This window comes from Semicossyphus pulcher, unplaced genomic scaffold (genome assembly GCF_022749685.1).
Source record: "Semicossyphus pulcher isolate SPU_LCO1_2020_fin unplaced genomic scaffold, fSemPul1.0.p SCAF_1, whole genome shotgun sequence".
In the NCBI taxonomy this organism is placed as follows: Eukaryota; Metazoa; Chordata; class Actinopteri; order Labriformes; family Labridae; genus Semicossyphus; species Semicossyphus pulcher.
In genome coordinates, this window is record NW_027211603.1 from 26,493,222 (window position 1) to 26,514,652 (window position 21,431).

Sequence of the window (21,431 nt, forward strand, 5' to 3'; positions counted from 1 at the left end):
CGTCTATTAGCAAGGGCATTACAGGTTCCATTCTTTTTGCTAAAATGGTGGCATACAATTTATAGTCTGAATTTAAAACACTAATAGGTCTGTACCCTTTACAGTCCGCTCTGTCCTTACCTTCTTTGGGGATCACAGATATGAAGGCCTCTCTCCAGGAGGGAGGGAGGGAGCCTCCTTTTAGAATGTAATTAAAACTGGACTCCAAATAAGGGAGCAGGTGATCTTTCATTGACTTATACCATTCTGGAGGAAAGCCATCCGTGCCAGGTGATTTGTTAGTGTTTAAACTTGAGATAGCTTTACTTATTTCCTCCTTTGTAATTGGTGAGATGAGTTTATCATTAGCTTCTTTACCTAGTGTGGTAAGGTCTAAGGAGCTCAGAAATTCAGCAGCTGAGTGGTTATTAACCTGTTCTGATTGAGAATATAAAGATTTATAATATCTTTCAAATGCTTTTTGTATGCCGTCCAAATTGTTAGTAATTTTATTTGTGGTAGGGTCTCTAATCTTGTGGATAGTGTTTTCTGCCTGTTGTTTTTTGAGCCTCCAAGCCAACAATTTTGCAGCCCTAGGGCCCGCCTCGTAATATTTTGGTTTCATGAATCTTATATTTTTCTCCACCTCCTCACCTAATATTTTATCTATTTCCTGTTTAGTATGTCTGATTTGTTGTATAATCGAGGGTTCTTTATTTGTTATGTGTATTTGTTCCAGGTCTCTCAGTTTTTCCTGTAAACCAATTAATTTTTGAGTTTTCACCTTTTTTAGTGCAGCTGTCCTAGCTATAATCTTCCCCCTGAGAACAGCTTTAGCTGCGTCCCATAATATACTGGGGTTCACTTCTCCATTATTATTGTCCTGCATGTATAATGCTAAGTCCTTCTCCATTGAATTTCTAAAGGTATGGTCATTTAGCAAACCGGTATTAAGTCGCCACAAAGTTTTTCGCTGTCTACCATCTAAATGTAAAGTTAGAAAAATCCCTGAGTGGTCTGAAAGATCCCTCTGACCTATTCTGCAATATTTCAGCCTATGTAGATCTTTGTTATACATGAAAAAATAGTCAATCCTTGAGTGGGCTGTGTGTCTTGCAGAATAAAAAGTATATCCAGGAGTTGAACCATTCAGAGCCCGCCATACATCAATAAGTCCCAAGTCTTTAAGTACTTTGTTTATGCGTTTTTCAATCAAATTCCTTCTTCTTGTTCTATTAGTTGTATCTAGAGAAGGGTTCAGAAGTATGTTAAAATCTCCTGCACATATAAGAGTCCCATACGTTTGTGATGTAATTAGTTCAAATATCCTTCTGAAAAAGGTTATATTGCTCCCAGGGGGAGCATAGACATTAAATAATGTTACTTCTTTCTGGTCTATTTTTCCTTTTACCAAAACGAATCTACCTTCTCTATCATTAATTTGAGATATTAATTCGAATTTGACAGCATTAGAAATCAATATAGCTACTCCCCTTCTTTTTCCTTTCTTATATGATGAAAAGAAGGTGTTTCTAAATCCCATCTTTTTAAGTTTTTCATGTTCAGCACCTGAAAGGTGCGTCTCCTGCCAAAATGCCACATTTATCTTTTCCCTTTTTATTTTAGCTATCATTTTGCTTCTTTTGACCGGGTTATTCAGCCCATTTACATTCAGAGACAGTATATTATAGTGTTGATAATGCGTCAGTCTTACATTTAAACCATTCTTCTATCACCCCGGACCAGTGGTAATAAACAACACAGTATAGAACAGAACTTTGTAGAACAGTGAACTGAACTTCCATCAGAAAAGCTGTCATGTCGCTTTAGACAGTGAGGGGGCTGGCCACAAGGTGGGGGCCCTCAGTAGTGGGAAAAAAAGAGAGTTTGGTGGCTGTGTCTTTTGCCCGTGGGCATCAGCCTATGTTTTAACTGAACATCATTATAATGAGATAATGGGGAAGTTATGATTACATGTCTCACTCATCCCTTGCTGTGGCTCCTGGTTCCGTTCTGCGGTACTCCTTCAGCTTCTCCCGAATCTGCTTCTGGAACCAGTGCTTTTCTCCACCGGGTCGGGCCTCCGTTGTCTCCCAGGGTAGAAGCCGAGCCAGCGTCTCCTCCGAGATGTCTTTGCTCTTGGTCCTGCCGCCGGGGATCTCACCCACCGTGTATCCTCTCCTCCGCAGGTCTTCTGCTGCGTGTGCAGCGCTGTTGTACGTTACAGGGCCCGTTTCAAAAAAAGCACACATTCTTGTTAGTGGGGTCTGGAAACGTACGCCATTATCCCGTAGTATTTTCTTGATGGGTATATATTCCTTCCTTTTGTTCTGCACCTCCGTTGCATAATCATGATCAAAATACACCCGTTTGTTTTGGACACAGAGCTCTTTTTTCCAGGCGGCGTGAAGGATCTTTTCTTTGACAGAGAACTGGAGGAAACGGACCACCATAGAGCGTGGCAGGGCACTCGGTGGTGGTTTCGGTGCCATGGCGCAGTGCGCGCGCTCAATCCCCAGTCTACGGTCGAGTTCGCTCCCCAGCTCTGTCTTGATGAAGTTTTCAATAAAAGTCACTGCTGACGTGCCCTCGGCGTCCTCGGGGATGCCATATTGCGCCTAGAGCGCCCCTCCAGATCGGTCACTTTTTCCTGTAGCGCCCGCTGTTTAGCGAGTAGCTGGGTGAGAGTATCTTTGACTCCGATGTCCCATCTTTCCATGACGAGCATGTTTTCCTCCATCTGGCCTACGCGTTCCACTGCCCCTTCAATTTGGCCTGTCACACCTTGTATTTTCCGGTTTACTTCTGATACAAATTCGTCCATTTGTTTTTTAATATCTTCCCTGAAGCCCGCGCGGAGGTCTGAGAGGTCTTTTTTCAATTCGGCCTGGAGCGCTGCCATTCCCGTAGTCATAACTTCACTCACCGCCATACGTATTGAATCCAAAGTTTCGGTCTCTCTGCGGCCTCCATCTTGTTTTGGAGTTTCGCTAGCTTCAGCCTCCATCTCGGGTTCTCTTTCAGAGTTACTGCGTAGTCCATATCCTCCTTTCTTGCCTTTGTCCCCATCCATCATCGAAGCGAAATGTAATTTGTTTGTTTGTGTGTAGTATTAATGAGTAAAGATAATTGAATTTAAGGCTGATGCCCGGAGCTCAGTTACTATGCTGCCATGCCGTGTAGCGTGCCACCGGAAGTCCAGGAAAAAGCTCTTGAGATTAAAAATCTCTTTTTCAAGAGCGTCCTATCCAAGACAGGCCGCAGCACATTAACAAAGTTTCTGACAAACAGTGAGCAGCCATACATACAAACATAACACAGAATATGTGACTATAATACAATAAAAGACATGAAATAACAAGTAAAAACTTTGTCTAAAACCACCACAATCATAAATATATCAAGCAAAACATCTACAGCTGGAGGGATTATATATCACGTCTGGCCTGGGAATGCCTCGGAATCCCCAAGGAGGAACTGGAAAACGTTGCTGGTGAGAGGGACACGCCCACAACAACAAACAATGCAAATCAGGTCAGAACTACACCGGCATGCAGCACGAGACATGGAGGAAAGGGAAAGCATGACCCGTACGGCTAAGAAAAGGAAATGCAGCTACAACAAAGACTGGGAAACTATCTATCCCTGGGTGAAACCAGTGCAAGGCGAGTCTTGTGTGAAGTTTGCTTGAGTCATTTTTCTGTTTCACATGGAGGTGAATACGACGTGAAACAACACAGACAATACGAGACTCACAAAAAACGTGTTGCTCAAAAGGAGGCTTCCCAGTCCATGCAGACGTTCCAGCTAAAACCCAAACAAGATTCAAACACAGATAAGGTAACAGCAGCTGAACTAACTAGCGTTTAACACACTGTGAAACACTCCCTATCATATAGGTCAGAAGACTGTGGTAATAAACTAACATCGACCATGTTTCCAGACTCTGAGATTGCAAAGAAAATGTCATGTGGTCGCACAAAGGCAGCATCCATAGTTACAGATGTTCTTGCACCTGCCTCTGTGGAGAGTTGTTTGAGAGAATTAAAAACGCCAGTGGTTCGAGAGCTCCCAAGTGATAAAAAAGTCATTTTTTTCAGTGGCTTCAGATGCATCTAATCATGGCACTACAAAACTCTTCCCACTGTCTTTGAGATAGTGGACACCAGAGCTGGGTTTGAAAAGCAAGATTAACTTGAGAGGCATTTTGAAATAGCATGAAAGCTCCATGCTTACTATGTTTTCTCACGTGAGAGAACTTGGGAAAGTTGCATTTAAATAAGATATATTTGTTAAGTTTTTATTTGCAGTCTTGTTATGTGCTACTGAATCAAGCAGATTGCAAAGCATAGTAATGTTATAAGCTAAGGGGCAGAATAGAAATGTTTATTTTTTTTAAAGTTATTTTTGACTACCTCGATGCATTGGTATCCCACATTGTCCCACACTGTCCCACACAAACGTAGTCTTTGTCCCACATCTGGTGAATTGGGATCTGGTTACCCTACCATCATAGCTCTTTAGAAGTTTACAGCCAATCACAACAACTTATCATGAAATGTTGCGACAACACTAATTGACATTTATCAGACTGTCAAATGAAGTGAAGGAGGGAAATTGTACAGTAAGTGAGCTTGACATGGCAAAATGACTCATTTCATGAATCACTGACAAGGGGGATAAATCAATTTAAAGTAAGTTCACCAACAAAGCACAATGTTCATAAATAAAAGGTTGAAATCTAAAAAGACACTTTGATTTTAGGCACTAGCCCATTTTTGCTTAAGCAGCTTGCTAAAATGGGCCACGTTTTTCAGCTAAAATGGGACTCATAAATAAACACTCTTTCCCAAAAGAAAGACAAAAATTAAGGATGCAAAACCAGTTCATAGGTCAAAATATGTGTCCCTGCAATCTTAATCATCCTTTTTTGTTTTTGTTTGTTGTAGACAGTATGGCAGGAGGACAGGCAGAGACGGGGAAAAGAAAGGGAGAAGAGTAAAAGACAACTCATGGTGATTCATGTTGGGCCTCTCTTTAAATAACATAACAAAGAGTCAGTGCCTGCCTGCTCTTTTTGTGAAGTGTCTTGAGATAACTCTGGTTACGATTTGGCGTTATACAAATACATTTTGATTGAATTTGATTGATTAACTTTTTAGCAAGGGCTTGGGATATTCCAATGACCACATTACAAAGGCACATTAAAGTTGCTGGCTCTGGCAATGCATCAGGAAGAAAACCATACCTGCCCGAAGATTCTGAGAAGGAAATGGCCGTTCTTATCAAGCTCCTCTCCAAAGAAGATGTCCAAGGCTCACCAAAGACAATAGTCAATTTGCTGTTAAATTTAAAAACACTGAATATGAAATCAGTGTTGTCGTTTACCTGAACATTGTAGTGTAGCTTGAGACTGAACATGCTGATACTCTAACTCCCATAATTCCAAAACAATTATATTTTCCCACATTTTTAACAAGTAAATATTTAAGATTCACTTCACTGTACTACCATGTTACATTAGTTATATTTATTAATTAGCTCGCTATCAGTGGAATTATTGGCTATTGTTGATTTTGTGTTGTTATCTACAAAGGAAATATTACTTGCCCCTGTACAAATAAACCTTCAAAAAATGTACTGTGACAGTAATTAAATAGTGACTAAGTGCGTTATATGGGTCAATGACAAATAAGGCTTCCAAAAATGTAATTTCAAAAGGAATTTAAAATGGATGTAATGCATGTGTTTCTGTCTGAAACAATGTGTTTAAGTCTTTTATGTAAAATAACTTTTCAAAGAGTTAAAATGATTTAACAGTATTTTTACATTTATCGCCTAAAAACAGGTGGCACAACCATTTGTAAATATGTATGTATTGTCCTATTATTTTATTTAAAGTAAGGATGCCTCCTGGGCACCTCCCTTTGGAGGTTTTCCGGGCAAGTCCAACTGGGAGGAGACCTCGGGGCAGACCCAGAGCTCGCTGGAGGGATTCAATATCCCATCTGGCCTGGAGAGGCCTCGGAATCCCCCAGGAGGAACTGCAAAATGTTGCTGGGGAGAGGGACGCCTGGTTCACCTTGCTGAGCCTGCTGCCACCGCGACCTGGCCCCGGATTTTTTTTTACCTGAGCGCTATTTTGAAATAATGAAAGTGGCCAAGAGCTACTTGCAATACATCACTTGCGTTTATTTACACGACGTATCAAAACAAATGAACCAGCTTAATAAAACTATTTTTTGTATACCTGGTCAACTGTCAATACCCAAAGCTTACATTTTGGATCAGAGCATCTTATCTTTATTAACTTCACTACCATGTCAAATGTATGTTCTGCATCAATGTTTCAAATTTCAATGCGTCAAACATCATATCACATCAAAGTCAGTCAAAATCACTTCTTATTCTTTTCTTAAACTTATTTTCTGTGTTCTCATATCAGTGTATCACATCACCTTCATTCACAAAAAAGTGAATACTCGTTTATGGCCCACATAATAAGTACACAAAAAATAAGTACAATCAGTCTTTTCTACAGTTGGTGAGATGACTGGCACTGCATTGAGTCCACATTAGAGGTGTATGCTGGAGTGTATCCACTTAAGTTGAAACTTAATGAGTAATTTTAATGTTTAGTCTTGTTCAGAATTTAGATTTCATGACATTCAAGCTGCTTCACAAAAGTATGCATGTCTTTAAACCTTTTTTTAGTTCGTAGTGTCCTGCCGTAGAAGTCCCGTGCAAAGTTACCGTTTACTGGAGTGTGGTAGCACACCACGTTGCTTCGTTTGTCGACTGAAACGCTGGTACCACACGAGGCACACACACTTGTCCTTTACATTCATGGATAAACACTTGCTTTCCCACTCCCCGTGGAAATATATTGAATATATATGTTGGAAAAATATATTTTTCTTGGCGTGGCCACCTTCTTTTGTCCATTGTAAATCTTAACAGGCTGGCTAATAGCACTGAACTGTAGCTCAACTAGTGTACAGTGAAACTGACCTGACCTGTCAATGGAGGTTGCTGCACCATTGCTCTGATTGGTTAAGTTCAGAAGTTGAGAAACTTGACAAGGGCATCACTGTTATTATTAACAGTTGATAGGCCAATCCTATTATTTTGTATTGGAGGGGGTGGGGCATCTGTGTGTTTGATTGTATTGAAGTTTGAAGACGTTTTCAAGGTACGATTATTGTCATGAGATGTTTTGTACTATTGGTGAGCTACTAAAAACCAGGTTGAAAGCTACCGGTAGCTCGCAAGCGAGTATTGGAGACCACTGCCTTAGAGTGTCCTTAGTGACTTTCACCTTTTTATTTTGTGAGTGTTTTGTACTTATAATAATTTAGGATTATTGCGTTCTACTGTCCATGGAATTTACTATCGATTTTACATTTCAAGACAGAAAAACAATGATACATATATGTGTACAAAAAAATGCATTAATTACAGAAGTTATTTACATTATAATTAGCAACCATTTGTTCACTTTAACCTTTAATTACTGCTTTAAATTACTATTTACCTGGTCGCACCACCTGACAACATTACTGATGACAGGAAATGTGCTGAATAATTGCATTTTTAGTTCAAATACAAAAGAGTGTTTTAGTCAACAGCCTCTATGTAAGTTAAAGTTAAACACATTGTTAGTAGTATCACAGTATCTCAGTACATAGCAACTGGAAAAGGCAACAGTGCAGCAGATTGATTCGATCACATTTTATTAAATGTATCATTTATACATTTATCTCAGTACACTTTACAAACACAGCAAGTCTAGACTGTATAGACCCAGCATGATTCCACCATGAGCAGTACTTACAAAGTACTTAGCTTGTTATGTGGTCTACCCATCTGCTAACATACTAGTTCATATAAAAGAAAACCATGTCATTAAGGTTCAGCTTTGAGGCCTCTGAAATTAAATTGTGCCTAAAATGTCCAAATTTACCAAATTGAATTTGATTTTGTTCATAACTCTTTGAAACCTTGTTATGAATGTAAGTAGTTCATCTATTTTAAGCTTAATCCAAAAAGCAACTGGACTTGGTTGAAGTTCTTGACGATATTTCATCTCTCATCCGAAAGGCTTCTTCAGTTCTGACTGGTGGACAGAGCTAGAAATATAAGCCTCTGTAGGTCATTAGTATGCTAAGAGATGTGTAACACATCTACCAAGTCCAGTTGCCTTTTGGATTAAGTTTAGAATTACCATGACCTGGATGACTGAAAACCTTCACAGACATTGTTCATCTATTATTATGAGTAAATATTTCAAGTCATGCAGAACTGATTGTTTTCACCCTACTACTATAATAATATCTAGACTGGATGTAACAGTAGGGCAACAACCCTAAGGTATATAATACATTTAATATACAGACTAACAGACAATCCAATGTTGAGCTTTGAGGTAAACCAACATAAATATCCAACATACATAAATATGACTTGTTCCCAGGCAAGTTTTGATACTGCCAGAAAAATACTGATGGGTCTGTAGTTACTTATTTTCATGTGTTAACATGATTTAACAATAGAGTAATTATTGCAGTTTCCAAGCACTTGAAATAACCATGGGTTTTGACAAATACTTTTTATCCCAAAGACATCCTGGAACTTTAAGAGAGGAAATGAGAGAAAATGTGCGTTGGCGTCACAATCACACCATCAGTATCTAGAAGAATAACTGGATAAATTGTTTTTACACAATAAATTTAATAAGTATTAAATGCAGCCGCCACTTTACTTGGATCATGGTTCATATTTCCCTCTATACCTTGCTTTATTGTTTTATGTCAGATTGTAGGAAATAAATGCCTCTCATGTTCTCCCATGTTTGAATTCCAGCCTTGAAAGAATTACAGTTCTGAGCAAAACTTTAATGAGTAAGATGCTGATTCATTTTACTTTTATTCAATTTTCAAGATTAGTTAACACATTTTATGATGTCCAAATTATATAATGTTTAACTCTTTTGTAGTCTTGTGTAGTATTAATTATCCTACTGGGACCTTCTACTTAAAATCAAGTTCCAAATTATATTAAAATCTCCTAATTAAATAACCTCATTGTTAGGCTCAAGAAGAGAAATCAATTTAGCATAAAATACATTTTTTTCAGATGTTAGTTTTTAAATTCCAATAATACTGAATTGCATTGGGCTGAAAATAATAGTTTGGGACCAATACTATCTAAGACATGTCAATTAATTTGTGGGATCCTCTTCTAGTTACCATTAAATCGCTAGCAAATTCATCTAATGAGGGTCTTAATCCTGTACTCCAATGTATATGAAAACTAAGGTCCCGATTAGCAGCTCTGAACCCAGCCCAAGCTCTCTAAGAAGACAAGGAAAAACTCCTGAAAAACCTTCATATACAAGTAAACAGGAGAAACCTCAGGAGAGGCAATTCAAAGAGAGAACCCCCTTCCACGGACGGCTGGGTGTTTGAAACAGTAGCTGCGTCAAAGATAAAGTCTGACCAAACAGTGGCTCTATCCGTCTGTCCTTGCTGTCTATATGTCTGTTTATATGTCTATCTGTCTGTCTATTTGTCTGTCTGTCTGTCTGTCTACATGTCTGTCTGTGTTTGTCTATATCCATCCATTATTATCTATACCGCTTATCCTGTTCAGGGTCACAGGGGCGCTAGAGCATAACCCAGCTGTCACACACGAACCAGGAAAACTAACAATGAAGTAGTATTTTGTGTTCCTGAATTTGATTCCCAGCGATGCAGCACTTTGAATCTTATGTAGTTGGCTGAAGATGAAGCTTCATGACTGTGACTATGTTATGAAAATCAAGTTTGACCCCCTCCCCTTTTCCCCCAACTCCTCCTCATCCATCCCCAGTTGCACCTGATCAACCTGAGAACAAGCCCGTCGTCAGTCCTCCAAATCCTGATGATGTCCCGCCAATACCTTACCTACCACATGACCTGGACACAATGTCCATCCCGCAGTTCAAGCAATTCTTCAATATAGCGCCACCACAGTTTCAGAAGGGAGTTAAAAATGAGAGGAGGAAAAGGAAGGTCAAGCTTTGTAAGGCCCAAAATGAACGTCGACAAAGGGAGACAAGTCAATTAAAGCAATTCTTACCTTTCTGGCATTTTTCCACTTTTCTTTTGTAATCATAAAATGCTCCTAATAAGCGTATAGCACAATAAAATGTAAAAGAAATCCACTAGGCGTTGAAACTCATCAATATTTAATTCTCATATATTTCTGATAAAAGTCTGACCAATCATTTTATTTGGTCCGAGTAAATTGATTTGCCGAGCTTCCTGTCTGTCATCCGTCGCCGCGTCCCTCCCAGTTGCACCGCTGTCATGGCTCACAAGTTGCGCGCCTCTCTGGTAGAGCAGTAGAGCGGTGAGAGAGAGCAAGGAACGGAGAACTGACAATGACTGACCAAGGCGAGCCGCCACTTCCATCATCAGCTGCCCCCACAGAGAAAAGTATCAGGACAAAGAAGACTATTTCACAAAAAGCTGCCATAAAGAAAGAGCTTGATGCGGCAAGAGGCAAGACTCGAGTCAACATCGGCTCTGCTTTCCAGCAATGGAGGAGGCTAATGCAGCTACATCCGGAGCTAAAAAGAGATGAGATGGTCGTGGAGTTTCTGCTGGACAGGTACTTTTAGTTTACCTAATCCTAGAACACATTATATGTGATAACATCAGTTACCATATCGTTCTGTAATATTATGTTATTTGTGCAGGGAAAATTTAGCCTAGCGTTAGCGTTAGCGCCGGTAGTGTAAACAAACTGACTCCACAGCTTGGTTTGTTAAACGTTACACTACCGGTGACGTTAGCTTCAGCGTTAGCCTCAGTGTTTATTGTGGAAGTTGTCATTAACCCAGTTCTAGTATTATAACTCCGGGGTTGCGTTTGACTTGGTTGGTTGTACAGTAACCAGAGGTAGTTCAGCACATTGCTAGAAGACTTCTCCGGCTAATAGATCATGCTGGCTAGCTGACATCTGTGTAAATAAGACCGATCAGTCTATGTTTGTGACTTTTTCCATCCTTGGGAAGAAGTACTATTTACCAGTATGGAATTTTAAATTGTTATAAGTTGATACATACACTTGCTCCACTTACTGTGCATTATAACATCACTCTGTGACAAAACAGCCTAAGATCTATATAAAATCTAGCCTGTTTGAATTTATGCAATTTATATCCTGTGTCACGTTTCTATTTTTTTTTACTCTTTGTCAAGGTACACCACTCCCACAGTAATGGAGGACATCCAGCACCAGCCAAGACTTGGTACCCCTGGAACTCATGAAGAGCTGAATGTGACATCTAAAAGATTTGTTTGCATTACTAAATAATCTTGCAAGTGCCTTATGTTATTTATTTTCTTTTTTATTGGGACCAAATGACTAATTTGTTATAGAAGACAGCTGTAAAAAAAAAAAAAAAAAAAAAAAAAAAGATAAGCTGTGAACAATAATAAATGTTTTTCTAAAAAATTGATTTTAGCAATTCACTGCAGTTCATTCAGATGAAGTGGGAATATGAAAAAAGGGGCATAATGGAAGTAAAGCATAATAAACATTACTTTATGTGAGTAAAAAGACAAAGGCAATTATACAATGCAAGGTTTTATTGAACAACGTGAATAAGAAAAAATACAAAACTATATGAACTGCTGGAGTTGGATGAGATCGTCAGGACTGAGTACAGCAGGTCCACGTGCCCTCTGACCTCTGGCTCTTGTTGTGGATCTTGGTGCAGCATGTCTGCTGGTTCCGGGCCTCTCCTCAGCAGATTCCCCACTCTGCATCACCCCACGGCCCTGCTGCTCCTAACCTGGAAGGACCCGCCCTTCTCGGGGCTCTTACACCTCCTGTGCTGGTTCCTGCTGTAGGCTGCTGCTGTCGGCCCCTGCCTCTGAAGATCCGGAACGTAGTCAGGATCTCCAACCACACTCTCCTCCAAGAAGCACCACAATTTAAAAAAAGAAAGAGCCTTTTACTTTGTGACTATATAACATAAAGTTAAAAGGAAAAAATGTTGAAGCTAAACGTCTGAACGAGGGCTAAAGTTAGCTACCATTAGCTGACAAACAGGTTCTCAACAAAGTTAACCTGTAAACAAACTGCTTCAACTGCTCCTAATTTAATGACAAACGTTACCGGGACAATTCAGGCAAGGTAAGACGTTATGACAGCAAGAAAATATTAATTCTGCCGAAAAACGACGCATTTGACTGTAAACAAACAGGCGATGAAATGCTATAATTACGATAGTAACGTTGGTAGTTCGTCAGACTACAAAAGGTAACTAAACGTTACGAGGGAGGGAATTTTATTTTATACCACATGCAGAATTGAATATTATTTAATTACCGTTGGTTAGTTTTCACTTACCTGTGCCTCTGACTCTGACTCCATTGACCCGTTTCACTCGCGCTGCTTCTCTCACCGCACGCGTCAGGGATGCATGGAGGAGGGAGGGAGGGAGGGAGGGGAGCGTCAGAGGTCAGGCAGGGGGAAGAGGGTGGGACTTTGAAGGGAGGCGGAGTTCTTGTTCAAATTTTAACTAAGTGCTGAGGGACATGCCAGAAAGGTAAGAATTGCTTTAATTGTACGCCAACGTAGTCGTATTAGGGAGTTAGAGGATGCCTATGACAATGTGTCACGCCAGAATCATGAGTGTGAGCAAAAGAGTGAGTTCCTTGGACGACAGAAGGACTTTGCTGTGGAGCAAATGCTGTTCTACCGGGATGAACTGAACTGGCACAGCATACACTGGGGTCACGCACCCATGATTGGACCTGCCCCCATATGAGTAATCTTCACCATCAAAGGACTGCATATCATGACCATAAAAGTCCAATACCTTGCTGAGTGATAGGGTTCCTGATTTATTTCAAGTGCAGTGATGATAACTTGTATGTATCGACTTTTGAGTGATTTGAATTGTGTGTTGTATACTCAACAATCTGTGTGCACCTTAGGGTGCATAGTATAGCATCTACATTATCTACTGTTTTCTTCATCACATGTTTGTTTGTTGTTTCTATTTGAGTTTAAGTGAGACTTATAGTATACTCACAGTTTGTAGTTATGATAGAATAGGTTTTGCTTGCCACAAACTTATGTTAGCACCAAAAACAGCCCACTGCAGTAGATTTTTTAAAGAGCACAGTTTTTGTTTTTGTTTGTGAATATTTGACATCTTTTAAAGATAGCTTTCTTTGTTAGGGATTGAGCATCATAGGGTTTTTTCCTTTTTTTCGCCGATATAAGGTTTTCCCTTTTGTTCTGCCCAGATAGAGTAGCTAGTCGCAGGAGGTCTTTTTTCCACAGCCCACAATGTTAGTCAAGAGAGTTTGCCCACACTACAACTACAGGCTACTCTTAGGGAGGTGGCGGTTTGTCCTCTTGTCAGTAGGTCTGTGCGGGACCTGTTACTTCTGCCAATAGCTCTCTCAAACACATCTTGAGTTGGTGAGATATTTACTTGGTAACTGACGCCCATGTTGGCTTTGGGGGCAGAACTAATAGGCCTGGTACAGGATAAGCTTTTGAATATATCTGTTATGAAATTATGTTATTCCTGAATGATCACTTAAAGTTTTTGATATGTGACTTTTCAGTCCCACAGGAGGGAAATGTTGAAAAACTTTTGCCTGAAGGATGCATTTGTCATGAGTGATATTAATCGTCTTGATGATCACTTAAAATTGTTAGTATGTGACTTTCCAGTCCCACAGGAGGGAATGTTGGAAAAAATGTTGAAGCTTTATAATCAAATGTTTTAGAGTCCAAGTTATATATCCATAAGATTTATAAATTAAATGTTTTAATGCCTTAAAGTTTAAGATTTTATAGTTAAAATGTCTTATAGTTAACTTTTCTATAGTCTAAAGCCTTAAAGTCAAAGTTTTACAGTCAAATGTCTTAAAGTTAAAGTTTGACAGTCAAATGTTTTATAGTTAAGGTTTTACAGTCAAATGTTTTATAGTTAAGGTTTTATATTCTAATGTTTTATAATAACTTTTTATAATCTGAAGTGTTAAAACACTAAAACTAGAATCCTAAGCTGAGAAACTCGCTGGGCTCAGTATAAAAACCAGGTGCAGGGTGGGCAGCTGGCCAAGAAAAACAGGTGTCCCCCCGAGCCCCTCCCTTATCTGTTGTACAGTGCATGAACGTGCCTAATTGGCCGGAGTGAGGAAGAGTCCTGTGGAAAAGTTGGAAATGGGTCGGGCAAAACTGAAAGGAAACAAACTGAGGGCAGAGAGCCAGAGCGAGGGGGGGGCTCCAACAGGTGTTGATGCACGCTGAAGCCCAGCGAGGGAGGGGTTTAGAGTATATAAGACCCGAGCGGCTGACCTGTAGGCAGTCTCATCCGGATGGACTCGGGTTTATTTCTTTGTATTTATACAGGAATAAAGTCTTTTTGCATCAGATTCTGCCAGTCTCTAGTGTTTGCTTGTCTGAGTTTTTCAAGACTTTGATTATATTTTTAAGAGTTTTTTAACCAAGTTTAATAACCCATTTTTAAGAGTTTTTCAACCAAGTTTGTTACGTATTTTTATTTATTTATTTTTTCAACCATGTTTTATCATCAATTGGAGATTGACATTATGTGGCTCACGGTCCAGTCCAGCAGAGTCACGGCTGCACTGGTCTCTGCTGCTGGTGGCCTGACTTTCAGCAGCAGTGCAACTTCCAGAGGGACCATGCTGTTTTCCCCGTCCAGCAGCTTTATACATAGAGCCAAAGTGGGAAAAAGATGAATCTCATATGTTTACATAATAAAAGTAAACTTCTACATTGTATGAGGTAAAGGAAGAACATGGGCATTTTCTCTTTGTATTCATTATGAAAAAAGAGAAATGTTAATAAATGTTGCTCTAAGTATTTAAACAATGTATCAACATGTTGGAATGAGAAAGAAGAATATATCACTTACCATAGATGTGCGTTCAACTTCTTCCTGTTGAATGCGTTTTCTGGCAACCTACAAAAAATAAAGACATACATTTGTTTAGTTTATTACATATTTATTACATATAATATATTACATATTATATTTATCGTACAATGTGGATACATGAATCATTGGTAGTTTGTGTGTGTGTGTGTGTGTGTGTGTGTGTGTGTGTGTTCGGGCGAAAGGCGGGGTACACCTTGGACTAGTCACCAGTCAATCACAGGGATGACATATAGAGAAAGACAACTTTTTGCAATCACACCCACACCGATGGGCAATTTAGAGTCACCAATTAACCTAACAAGCATGTCTTTGGACTGTGGGAGGAAGCCGGAGACCCCGGAGAGAACCCACGCATGCACGGGGAGAACATGCAAACTCCGCACAACTTTGTCCAAACCGGGGTTTGAACAAGTAAACTTCTAGCTGTGAGGCAACAGTGCTAACCACTGCAGTCACCGTGCAGCCCTGTTTGTATGTTTGTCTATATGTCTCTCTGCTCGTCTATATGTCTGTCTGTTTGTCGAAATGTCTGTCTATATGTCTGTCTATATGTCTATTTGTTGTCCTGGGGTGTTCTTCTGTGCTTCTGGGAGGGTGTGGAGATTCATTTCAGCCAGGGGTGGTCCTTAAGTGTCTCCAGGGTGGGTCGGGCCTCCGGGGTCTTGGTTAGACAGCTTCGTAGAAACCCCTGACAGTCTGGACAGACAAAAAAGAATCATGGTTGAATACACACTGTACTTAATATGTGTTTCCCTGTGCTGAATTTGACTGCATGTGGGTGTTAATAACTTACCGATGGAAAGACTTTCACTGATGTCAGGGTTTACATAAACAATCTCAGTGCTGTCAGTAAAGGGGACAGTACCATGCAGGATCTCAAAAAGCACAACACCAAGCTGCCACACTGTAGCTGGTACGGCCCTGTACATCTTTTTCGTGAACCACTCAGGGGAGACGTACACATAAGTTCCTACAATTCAACCAGCCACAAAGTAAGAAAATATAATGGTAAGAGACAGAGATAAAGGACAGAGATAGCAATTATGCAATGATCATCAGCTCGAAGCAATACAAATATAAGAGACTAAGACTAACTAATAATAAGAACAATAAGAGGGACAGCCTACCTGGACCTGAAATGTAATTCTCCTCTGACAGAAATGTTCCACAGCCAAAGTCAATAAGCCGTACTCGAGGGACATCAGAGCCGGTTTCAAGGAGGATGTTCTCCAGCTTGATGTCCCTGTGAAATACTCCTCTGGAGTGGATCTCAATGACAGCATCCACCAGCTGTTTGGCTATGTTCTGGGGGAGAAAGAGAGAGACATAAAGACTGAGTGACATGGTGTTCATGGACACAGATACAAAAACACTGAATCACAGTTTGTATCAGCTACTTACTTTAGCCTCGTGCTCCTGCAGGGAGGACCCTCTAGATTCGACATAATCATACAGGTCACAGCAGGGGACTGGTCTCTCTAGGACGAGTATCAGGTCGCGATCCAGATCGTACCAGTCCAGCAGGGTCACGATTGCACTGGTCTCTGCTGCTGGTGGCTTGACTTTCAGCAGCAGTGCAACTTCCAGAGGGACCATGCTGTTTTCCCCGTCCAGCAGCTTTATACATAGAGCCAAAGTGGGAAAAAGATGAATCTCATATGTTTACATAATAAAAGTAAACTTCTACATTGAATGAGGCAAAGGAAGAACATGGGCATTTTCTCTTTGTATTCATTATGAAAAAAGAGAAATGTTAATAAATGTTGCTCTAAGTATTTAAACAATGTATCAACATGTTGGAATGAGAAAGAAGAATATATCACTTACCATAGATGTGCGTACAACTTTTTCCTGTTCAATGTGTTTTATGGCAACCTACAAAAAATAAAGACATACATTTGTTTAGTTTATTAGTCGTACAGTGTGGATACATGAATCATTGGTAGTTTGTGTGTGTGTGTGTGTGTGTGTGTTGTATAGCATGACAATGAATCTTACAGGTAGATTGTCCTTTTTGCGGAAGCCAGCAAAGACTGCCCCGAAGCCTCCTTCACCAAGCAGTTTCCCCTCCTTGTACTTGGACTCAAAGGCATCTGCAGAAATATGTAACAAACATATACAGTTTAAATATACATGCTCAGGACTTTCATCGGAATACTAATACATAAAACTAATCTCTCACAATAACCTCATTTTATTAGCGTAGCTGAGCATCATGGCTGCACAAAGCATGCCAGAATCCATCCAAAGGAAACATAATAAATCCACCTACCAACATTTCTAAAGCTCACTAGTTGTCATGATCGATAAATCAGTACAAAAAACTGACTTATACTATTTCCAGTCTTTATGCTAAGTTAAGCAACTGCATGTCATAGCATTCAGTTGTGCTTCTCACAGAAGATACATTTAAACAAAAATGGTAGAAATTGATTTTGCAGCAGCCAAGGTATCCAGATTTTAGTCCCTTGCATGTGTCGAACTCCATAAACACTGGATTCTTCACTTCCAGTAATAGAACTCATAAGCATATGTCATTGGTCACTCTGTCTTCTAATTGCAGATTTTTTTCAAACCCCATGATGACACAATCATGGCTATTTTGACTTTGGAGACCTCCTTCCACATCCAAAGTAGACATTTACATCATTCTCTACAGGCTAAGTATAATTCTGCCTATCCTAGCTTACCTCTGCTGCGACGATGGACCGTATTTGCTGAAGAGGAAGTGTCAGGGTTGTCACTGGAGACCTCAGAGAGATAATGGGTCTTTCTGCTCCTTTTCCTGGGACCCTGTGTCTCCTCAGACTTCCTCTTTCTGCTCGAGATGTTGGTAGATGTGGATGGTACGTTGTCGTCGGGGATGTCATCGTTGGACTTCCTCTTGCTGCTGGTCTTCCCAGAACCCAACACAGCACCATGGCTGGGTCCAGAGGAGCTTGGAGTTTCTCCTGAAACTGTGACATTCAACAGATAAAGCCAAATCATGAGCATGCGAGTATTAGGAGTTAAAAACAAATTGTGCACATTGGTATTCAGACAAATCAGAGGTATTTATCTGTAGACAATTCAGCCCTATACAATTTTTTTGGTGGTTTAAATAATTTGAAAATTTAATGAAGACAAAAGACATAACACATAAAGTACAGCAAAAGCCTGATTTCAGATAACTATGCCAAATACATTTCGATTTAGGTGAGAATGAGTCAACTTTAGTTGCTGACTCTCAATATAGCTTCTTGTAAATGGGCTTTATTTAACAAAGTACCCCTTTACTGAGCGTGCAATTATTCTCCTCTTTTAGTTTAACATTTACTTAACTGAAAACAAATACAATGAATCTTTTTAGGATTTTTCTGAGCTTACCTGTGCTGGTAGTTGGGCCAGTGAGGTCCCTGCTGCAGCCCTCGCAGGGACTTTGACTTGTCCTGCTCCTCTTGCTGGCTCTTTCAAGACTCTCCTCAGATTTTCTCTTCGAGATGTTTTTTTGATCCGAGTTGCAGTCTTTCTCTGTATATATGATGGGGTCAGTGCGGCAACCTGCAAGAACAGAAAACGACAATTCAGTATGTGCTTAATACAATCCATTACATTATTTATGTTCTGAGTGAACCAGTTTAATCATGTGGTTTAAAGAGAAAGGAAAATAGCATTTTTTTTGCCAGAATTGTGTTCCTCAATACTTACTCCGTTGTGCAACTGAGGCCCACCACTGAACGGTCCTTTTTGGTGTCCACGATTTGGATGACATGTCTCTCAAAAAGTAATGCTTCTCCGTTGAAATGACAAATGAAAATGAACTAACTTGGATCATTCAAGTGTAAGTTATGTCATGTTCCAGAATGCCTTTGAAGAGGTTGTTCCAGAATGCCTTTGAAGAGGTTATTCCGGAATGCTTTGGCCACACAAATTTGACCTCACAATATTCTGCTGTGTGTCGTGTTCTATAGAATACATTCAGAATGTTGAGTGGATTCAAATGCAAGAGATGTGTTTAATCAAACATAAACACATTCAAAGGCTTTATAGTACTTACACAGAAACAAAAGCGACAGATTGGGATTCTTAATTCGAATCAAAACATGGTTGGTGTGCAACTCTCATGATCCGTCCACAGAGATTATAATGTTATAAACCAGTTTGAAAGAGCTACTATGATTCAATGGAAATCACTTTTTGTCCCATCTTTTACTGTAGATAGCAAGTGAATGCAGGTTGTGCTTTCCTAAACTGTCCACAATCTTAACTTTCCCTTTTATTAGATACAATGTGAAAATTCTTTGTGGTCAATTAACCCAAAAGTGAATAGACATAGACTACTATTGATTCAGACAAAACTGAAGTTATTGTGCTCAGCCCAAAACACCTTAGAGATTCTTTCTCCCATGATATAGCTTCCCTAGATGGCATCAGCCTGGCATCCAGCACTACTGTTAAGAATCTGGGAGTTCTATTTGATCAGGATATGTCCTTCACCTCCCACATAAAACACATATCAAGGACAGTCTTCTTTCATCTTCGCAACATAGCAAAAGTCATACACATCTTGTCTCAAAACGATGCAGAAAAACTTGTCCATGCATTTGTTTCTTCCAGGCTGGATTATTGTAACTCGTTACTATCAGGCTGCCCTAATAGGTCACTAAAAACTCTTCAGCTGGTACAAAATGCTACAGCACGTGTGCTGACAAGAACTAGGAAGAGAGACCACATCTCTCCTGTATTAGCCTCTCTGCACTGGCTTCCTGTAAAATCTAGAATAGAATTTAAAATCCTTCTTCTTACTTACAAAGCTCTTAATGGTCAGGCACCATCATATCTTAAAGAGCTCATAGTGCCATATTACCCCTCTAGAACATTGCGCTCCCAGGATGCAGGCCTGCTTGTGGTACCTAAAGTCTCTAAGAGTAGTGCTGGAGGTAGAGCCTTCAATTACCAGGAAGAGTAGACTTAAAACTTTCCTCTTTGATAAAGCTTATAGTTAGGGCTGGCTCAGGCTTGGTCTAGCCTATAGTTATCCTGCTATAGGTTTAGACTGCCGGGGGGATCTGACACACCAAGCTCCTCTCTCCCTCTCTCCATCTCTCTCTCTCTCTCGCTCTCTCTCTTTGAATTGTTTCTGTCCCTGTTTTTCACCTGTATTTTCCACTGTTTCCTACTGCATGGCCAGGTAAGCCTTTTACTGGTATTTTTGAGTGTTTGACTGTGACTGACAGATCGTTGGTCGTGTTCCCTTGTGTTTTCGGGAGGAATGGCGTCCACCGAGACGCCACCTCCGTCAATCCGGCAGGGAGTGCGGATAGACCCGCCGGACGCCAACGTTTCTGTGGAGGAGGTTCTTTTGGCTGTCGGAGAGCAGGTAGGACATGATAACCTATCGTATGCATCCCGGATGAACAACGCTGTGGTCGTGTTCCTGAAAAATGAGCCTCTTGCTCATCAGCTGATTGAGAGCGGTGTGGTTATCTGGGATTTATTTGTGCAGGTTTCCCCGCTGTCAGTTCCCTCCACGCGGATCACCGTATCCGGTGTTCCCCCGTTTATTTCTAACAAGCTGTTAGAGAACGAAAAGGAAAGTTTGCCAGCGGGTTTAAGGCTGTCAAATTGGGATGTAATGTGTGCAGCCAGACTGGATAGAATATACATGTCAAAAAGCCTCAGCCCCAAATTAGTTAATAGTAACATCAGTCCAGTGGGCTTCACAGACCATCACCTTACCACAGCAGGGCTGATCATTTCGCCAGGTGAAAAGGTTCAATCCTACTGGCACTTTGTTTCCCTTTAAGCAGAAACGATAACGCTGACAACCAACAAAGAAAGAGCTCAGGGCGGACGTGAGGCAGTCAAAGAAAAAAGGTTTATTCACAATATTTAAATGAAGGTAAACAACAAACGTAGGTTTGAAAAATGTGGGGGGAAGGAGGAACTGTGGGGGTTGTGCCAAAAGAAATAAACAAAGTACAACAAAATAGGGCCTAGCTCAACTCCATCTGTGAGGAAAGAAAACGAAAACGAAAGGCCTGACTACCTTATCTACAAAGTGTCTGAATATAATAAAAGTACAACAGTGGCAACAACCCATAACCTGGTGTAGTAACAATTTCCTGCTAAGTGCGTGAATGTATAGGGTACCCCAGCCTTACCTCAGCCTTAGACAGCCAAGCAACATAGGGGCGAACAAAGCAAAAGAGAGGCTTTTAAAATGGTGCCCTCCGTCTCTGATTGGCTAACTGGCTGGAGTGTGAACCAATCCACAGCTCTTCTGGAGCTCACAGGTGGCAGCCAATCTTCCACTTCTCACCTGCAGTACAAAGGGAGAAGAGAGCAAGAGAGAGAGAGAGAGACACCTGCACACACCACTCTATACACGTAACACACTTTAATAACAGACTCTTACAGGATAGTGTTTTCTGCCAAGGTTTTGAGTGCTTTTGGAAACGGTGGAAAACAAAAAAAAGCTGAATTTGGTTCC

At 40.4% G+C, this 21,431-nt stretch overlaps 1 protein-coding gene across 1 annotated transcript; it reads right to left on the reverse strand.

Moving 5' to 3' along the window:
- Window positions 1-15,563: 15,563 nt before the first annotated feature.
- LOC138589805 (serine/threonine-protein kinase pim-2-like) lies at window positions 15,564-18,710 on the reverse strand. Its single transcript, XM_069660263.1, has 8 exons — window positions 18,647-18,710; window positions 18,326-18,499; window positions 17,650-17,916; window positions 16,958-17,052; window positions 16,361-16,576; window positions 16,087-16,264; window positions 15,753-15,929; window positions 15,564-15,655 (listed from the first exon to the last, which is right to left on the reverse strand). Exons 1-8 carry the CDS (start codon window positions 18,708-18,710, stop codon window positions 15,564-15,566), a joined length of 1,263 nt encoding a protein of 420 aa, XP_069516364.1.
- Between the last annotated feature and the right edge of the window lie 2,721 nt (window positions 18,711-21,431).

What these genes read in the sequence shown, in the direction of transcription:
- LOC138589805 (XM_069660263.1), bottom strand. Translation starts at nt 18,710, where the DNA reads ATGTCATCCAAATCGTGGACACCAAAAAGGACCGTTCAGTGGTGGGCC. An exon ending in GGTCCATCGTCGCAGCAGAG is followed by an intron (nt 17,053 to 17,649) that starts GTAAGCTAGGAT and finishes ATATTTCTGCAG; the next exon opens with ATGCCTTTGAGTCCAAGTAC. An exon ending in CAGTGAAAGTCTTTCCATCG is followed by an intron (nt 15,656 to 15,752) that starts GTAAGTTATTAA and finishes TTGTCTGTCCAG; the next exon opens with ACTGTCAGGGGTTTCTACGA.